At 26.6% G+C, this 7,125-nt stretch overlaps 1 protein-coding gene across 1 annotated transcript; it reads left to right on the forward strand.

Annotated features, from left to right (window-relative positions):
• The first annotated feature begins 149 nt into the window (after positions 1 to 149).
• On the forward strand, positions 150 to 4,473 carry LOC111639094 (growth arrest and DNA damage-inducible protein GADD45 beta-like). The gene is made up of 7 exons (XM_023384874.1): positions 150 to 335; positions 1,204 to 1,500; positions 1,870 to 1,971; positions 2,053 to 2,173; positions 2,259 to 2,354; positions 2,466 to 2,591; positions 2,670 to 4,473. The coding sequence occupies exons 2-6, from the start codon at positions 1,463 to 1,465 to the stop codon at positions 2,568 to 2,570; spliced, it is 462 nt and encodes a 153-aa protein (XP_023240642.1). The 5' UTR covers positions 150 to 335; positions 1,204 to 1,462; the 3' UTR covers positions 2,571 to 2,591; positions 2,670 to 4,473.
• Positions 4,474 to 7,125: the final 2,652 nt, after the last annotated feature.

Genomic DNA, 7,125 nt, shown 5'->3' on the forward strand with positions numbered 1-7,125 from the left:
GCATATAAGTGTATATATATATATATATATATTACTGCTTTTAAAAATATTTATAGACTATGTTATTTGAATTAAATTTAATTTGCTAAAAACAATCTCCAAAAGGAATAAATAAATTGCAATTAAGGAGACTTGTGTTACGTCTTTCTTCAATTGTATTACGTCAATTGTTAAGGCTGACTTTAATAAACAGATCAGGTTGCGTCCAGGCTGAGGACGCACTTCAGTCTCTGTTAATCTATTTACGTAACGATGACGAAGTTAAGTTAAACCATTGTCATCTGCGATCTAGCCCGTAATGATGCATTATGTCGGTCTTATACATCCGTAAAAAAGTACGCATTCCCCCCATATTTTAGTTATTTAGCCTTGGTGACAACGGGGTTAATGCATGACGACAATTTGATGTCGGCGAGATCACGGAGGTCAGCAACCCAACTGGCACGAAATGCTGTACTGGGTGACGTTTTCGATGCGACAACAGCGTTAATTATCATCATTTCCATCTTTGAACTCGTATATTTAAGCAAAAAACAGAAATGCTAAAATCACGCATGCACCGCGTAAAATCTCTGAACCTTCGTAACGATCGAAAGTACAGTACAACGGAATCGGCGAATTAATAATATAAAAATCGAATGCATTTTTTATTCTTTGCAAAGTTCAAGTTCGATTAATGCAAAGTAGTCACGATTTACATTGAGTTCTATGAAATTCGCTTTCAGTCAGTCGATTCTTCATCATTCGAAATGGACTTTTAACATATATTCCTTCCCAGAAAAAAAAATGTATGTTAAAAGTCCATTCCGAATGATGTTAAAACTAGGACAAGAAGAAAAAAAACTGGAATGTCTAATTTAGTTTGCAGATAGAATGCGTCTTTCTTCAGCTTGCAAAGAAAAATTATTAAATATTAATAAGAGACGAAAACAAATCCAGATAAGATAAATTTCGCGCCATCATACCCTTGACAAATGCGAATGATGCAAGAGTTTTCCCCGTTGTCGAAACTTTACCATAGTGCAACAAACAAAGATGGTGACGTCAGAAAACCAGGCGCATCCTGAAAATATAACTGTTATGTACAGTACATTAATAACTTGGCTCCGTAGCTGTAATTTTTTTTAAAAAAAGTCTAGTTAAATATACACTAAAGTTTGCTCACCCGGTTTAAAATTCACTTTCGAGCATTTATCTATCTAGGTATGCATAATGGGTCGATAGCCTCATTTTCCGATAAACCAGCAGCACGGGAGAGAACGTAAAGGTCACAGTAGTAGTTCACATGTTGTGCAACCAATGAGAGGACGGGATTGAGATCTTCTACGATCATCTGACGTCACAGAATACGTTCGAATAATTTCATTGTACACTCCGTGACTCTACCAGTTTTAACGCAGCCAATCGACTAGGAAGTTACGCTCGTATTTTGTGCTCAATTTTGGAGTTGTATAATAACGTGATGGTACTAAAGAATATCGAAGATACAAGAAAGATGAAGTGAGTATTTATCTGTTAAAATTGGAGTTTGTAAATGCACGACCCGCGCCGGTTTTGGTTTATTTTAATTCATATAAGAGAGCGAGCAAAACGTAAAAGAACAAATTAAAAAAATAGATTTTATGCATTATAAACTGCATTAACCGATTAAAAAGGGGGAAATTTACGTGTAAATCCCAAATATCTCGCTGAATCACCGCACTTATCACATGTTAAGAGGGGTGAGAATGTCTGACGTAATCGATCGTGACACGTCATCTCGTGATTAGGTAAAAAACCCATCTTGTGATTTCGATTATTGAATGCTTTAGTTACTGTTAAATTATTTGAAAACATTTTTAAAATGAATTACTCATATTTAATTTCTAGTTCGTTTAACTCTGCTCATCTCTTGCGAGAATTACTGGTGGAAGCTAGAAGTGAAGGTCGTGTGGCGTGTGGGGTTTATCATGCAGCTCAGATCATGGAAAAGTATGTCGTGTTCTATTTTTTATTGAATTTTTTTTTCTAATCAAAAAATATATTTGTAATTTTATACGTATGAATTTACAGATGTCCTTCTAGTATTATGCTATGCATTCTTCCACAAAATCATATGGATGATGCCGAAACGCACATCCATTCCGTTTTGATTGAAGCGTTCTGCTTCGATAATAATATCCGTTTGCTAAAGGTAATAAATCGATTTTTTAAACATTCCTTTTATGCAAGAGTTGCTTCTTATGGATCACATTTAACAAAGATGCAAATTTAATTAGGTGGATAGCGAAGAAAAGTTATCAGAAATTCTCAACATTCCTAGAAATTCATCTGGAAGATACAGGCAATTAGATTACAGATGTGTCCTCATAAAAGTAAGATTTCCTAAATAGTATCTATAGCTTACTGTTTAATTTGCTTGGTACATACTGTACCTGAAAATAATTTGTTAGATTTAAAAAATAAATGTTGAAAATTATTTTCAGCATCCAAAAGAAGTATGCAGCAAAACAGTGGAGAGTTTCATTCAATATTATAAAGAGAATTATAGTGATGCATATCCTCAACCTATATTGGAGCTACCAGTGTGAAATTGTCACTCCTCAAAAGTTGTAAGTTGCATAATAATAATAATAAACCTAAAAATGTGAGGAAAAAATTGAGATATTTATTAGTATAACATGTTTTAGGTATCAAGCATGTTATTCCGACAGCTGGAAAGCTGAAATGATCCGTATATGTTTATCGGATTCAATAATTGGATATATCTCGCATCCGATCCGGCTCATGTTTGAGCTGTTACGTGCATGACCACATGGAGTGATCGTTTTTATTCACATTCTTTGCAACATGATGTATGTCGATAGTTTCCACCATTTTGCAATATTATATATTATACAGTGTGCAAAAGAAATAATAATAAATGTTATGATTGCAGTAATTTCTTGACAAATTATTTTTAAAATTTGTTAATATTCCTGCAATCTGTTCTTTAAGAGTTAATTGTTATCAAAATATGGATGTGTATTTTGTTAATGACCATTATACCAATTTTATGGCAGATAAGTATAATGAAGATATGTCTGTTAAAAGAAACAATTTAATTATGATGTTATTTATTAAATTTTTATAAATTCTTAATGGTCAGTAATTTATTAAATATTAAAAGTATTTATTTAAATCATTTTGTTATAAGTGCCTTTGTATTTATTAAACATTAGTAGTAGGTATTGTTAATTTTATAAATATTTATTTTATACAGTTAACTAGTTCAAACTGAACTGTTTAAGATATAAATAGTAAAGGTTCAGTATTACACAAAGCTTTTTCTAAAAGCTAGCAAGCATTTCAAGGAAGGATGAGATGTCTATAATTGTATTCAGATTCATTGTTTTAATGCTGTGCATAGATTCCAAACAGAATCCAATGCAATGGAGATGAGAATTTTTTGATTCCTCTTGTTAAACAATAATTTATATATACAAGTTATTTGTATATTATATATTGTATAAGAAAAATTATTACATAAATTCATTTAAGTTATTTATTTGTTAAAATTTCAAATATATCTTTTTGTTAAATTTATATTTAAATTAAAAATGAAGGAATTATAATAAGTTGTATGAAGATGTTAATGGTGACAAGTGCACTTAATCCAAATTTATATCAATTTTGGCATATCAAATTTGTAAGTCCAATAGTAAAATAACTAACATTTTTTATCCAAAATTTCAATTAATATCTTACTGAAAAGGATAAGTTTTAACTTATGTTTTTTCAACTTTAAAATTGTTATTATTATTTTGATTGATGAAATTACATATAAATTACTTTAGATGATATAATTCTGTGCATTTGGATTTATTAAAGACAAATTATTAAAAATTTCATTTTTGAAGGCGCAGTTAAGGATGTCAGACTGTGAGATACAACCTGGCAGCTTAAGATAGAGACCACACTAAACTGAAAATAAGACTAAAATTTTAATTTATCATCATCTTATGCAAATTTTGTTACTATTTTTTAAGTGGCCATTTTACATATTTTACTATTTTGGATATAACAAGCTGACAGACAGACACATGATGTTCTGCATATAACTGAAAATAAAATTTATAGCTAAGTGATTTCAATATTTGGATCAAGTGCACTTTTTTCCAAATAAGATAGAATGTTTTATTTTAAAATTTTAGAAATTTATTGTAACATATTGTAAATAGCGCATAAATTTCGAAATTGGTTTATTTAGAAATCAGAATGACCTAAAATATTTTAGATTAATACAATTCATAAAGAATATAACTTCAATTGATTAAGAGTTTAGAACCTAGTTAAATCATGTGATTGGTATAAATAAAATTTATACTAATTTAGCAATATTTATTATATAACATCAGTTAATTGTTTCTTTCTTTGTATCAAGTCTTTATCAAATGATGGACATATAAATTTATCAATCAATAAATTATATAAATGATTAATTCTTTAAATTTTTTATAGTCATAACTGTATAATTAATAGTAATATATTTACTATTAATTATAACTATAGTATTTGAAAGAGAATATTTACTCAAAAGTTTGTTTTATATAGAGTACAATATTTCTTAATGTTTAATAAATACTTTCTTATTTATCTAAAATGAATAAGTTCTAAATATTGATATTAATAATATAAAATAACTTTTTATANCAAATAAAAAGTGTTTAAGTAAATCATAGTTTAGCTGAGAATGATAAAATCATCAATATTAAACCAAATTTAATAAATTTATTTATTCACTATGTAAAAAATAAAAGTTTTGTTTTGACAAATATTTAAAGTTGTTATAGAAAAAGATGTATTGCTCAATGCTGTTTCTTAGAACTGTATTGTGAATTTAATTAAAATCTCAAATATTTGTATGTCTTGTGTGAATTAATAAAATGTTTACTGAATTTTTAGACAATTTATGAATTATATGAATACAACTGCACATTAAAATTAATTCAAGAAATAAAAGTTTGTGTATAATACTGATTTATTATTAGATTTTCAAAGCATAATTTATCAGATATTATATCCATTTTTTTAAATATTATCAGAATTATGAAGATAATATCAATATAACAGATTTTATATCTATTAATTCTGGATAAGAATTTGAAATTCTTGATGATGCAAAATTGGATAATCACAAACTTTGCATCATTCTAAATTAAAAAGTGAAGGTTAAATCAATTTGATAACTTAAAATAATAAATGTCAACAATTTAACGATTTAAAGACTACACATTCAATACTCATTTTTTTCCTGTAGTAAATAAGCATTAGAATGTTCAATATATTTTTGAAACTATAAGATATATAATGTTTAAAAATTTATATTTGTTATAGTGTAACAAACATGCAAAAAAATTATTGAAAACATTTGAAAACTTCTTTGTTTCTTAAAATTAATAAAATGACAAACTGTTTGAAAATAAAATCATTTTAAAAACACAAGTAAAGTAAAAACTGTAATGAAATTTTAAAAAATTTGCATTTTATACAATCTCAACTTTTTTTTCATTTGGAATAAAATTCAGAAAAATTTTTTAGTTTGATAATTTCATATTCCACAAATCTCGCTTAATATAAACAGAAAAATAAAATAATAATGATAAAAATAGAGATTAAAAAGAATTAATAATTTTTAAATAGGACAAAGCTATTTTGTTTTTTTGTCCATTAGTACTCAAACAAGTTTAAATGTAGATTACCTCAGTTTATCTGTATACCTTTTTAAAGTAATAAAAATTTAAAACATTAGTCTATTAATGCATTATTTTTTTTAAATTTAAATTATTAATTTTATAGATATAAATAATAAAGCTCAGACTTATAACATTTAAAAATTAACATTTTATTGTTAGTTTATTATGAAAAATCCAAAAATGTTACAGGACTACATCAATGCTAAATAAGTTTATTGTACAATAATTTATTAATATCCATAAAAAATTTTGAGAGATATTTTAAGTATATGTATGTGTAAACAACATTTCATTGAACACACATCAACAATAGTGTTAAAAAATATATACTGTTTATGATAATGAAATTCAACACTGTTTGCACCAAACAATTTAGACATGATGAAGATGGATTAAAGAATTTTTTATTATTATTTTGATAAACTTTTATATTAAAGTTGGTAAAATTATTTTTATACTAATTTCTCCTTTTATTTCATATTAATTTGTATACACTTTATCAAAAATTTTTAATACTGATATGAGCTAAAATTAATATTTGACACCACATCATTAAAATTATTATTTACATATTTGTCAAAATTTATTGTTCATATTGATATATTTTTTTTTCAAAACAGAAATTTAAAATGATTTCATTTCAGTGAATATCATACTTTTTAGTTAAAAACAATTTTATATTTTTACATGAGCACACTAAAATGTTAATAAATTTGGATTTTATAAAAAATAAAATATTCAGTCATTATTCAGAGATCCAATGTATCAAATTTACAACTGTTAAAAAAATTTGAAAAGACACATTTATTAAATGTGATTGAAGGAATATTACAATGTAGATAATAAAATTTATTAAAATTTTATTTGTAGATATGACAATGCCATTGAATAAGATAATCATATACAGTAGATCCCCCTATAAAACCGTTTCGTATAGTTATGATTCCTATAAAAATTGTGGCAGTATCCGTAAACAACGGTAAAAATAACTCCTATAATACGTAAAACGTCATCGGGCAGCCGAACTACTTTCCCGCCGTCCGTAGCGCCACGCTACGAACGTTTAGGCGGATAAATTGAGTTTAGTATCGTCTGTTCATATAATTATATATAAATTAGGTACTGTACATATAATTATATATTAATTATATATAAATTAGGTACTGTATATATAATTATATATTAACTTAATTTATTGTAACTTTATTATAATTAAATATATATTTTTCGCCGTCTAGCGTCACGCTACGGCGAGTTAGGCGACCTATCGTCTGTCCAGTACTGTAATTTTATACATTTCTTGTGAAAGAAACATTTCTTATTTAACGGCCATAAAAATTATTTATATTAAGGATGTCTCCAAAGGTCAACGAAGTTTTCGCAGAAAAATAATATCAGAAATCGCGGCCGC

Source organism: Centruroides sculpturatus, unplaced genomic scaffold (genome assembly GCF_000671375.1).
Source record: "Centruroides sculpturatus isolate CEXI.00-Female unplaced genomic scaffold, Cexi_2.0 scaffold1071, whole genome shotgun sequence".
Taxonomy (NCBI): Eukaryota; Metazoa; Arthropoda; class Arachnida; order Scorpiones; family Buthidae; genus Centruroides; species Centruroides sculpturatus.

Excerpts from the sequence above, each read along its gene's own strand:
- LOC111639094 (XM_023384874.1), top strand. The coding sequence starts at position 1,463 with ATGGTACTAAAGAATATCGAAGATACAAGAAAGATGAA. Across the intron at positions 1,972-2,052 it reads GCAGCTCAGATCATGGAAAA|ATGTCCTTCTAGTATTATGC; the intron begins GTATGTCGTGTT and ends ATGAATTTACAG. Across the intron at positions 2,355-2,465 it reads ACAGATGTGTCCTCATAAAA|CATCCAAAAGAAGTATGCAG; the intron begins GTAAGATTTCCT and ends AATTATTTTCAG.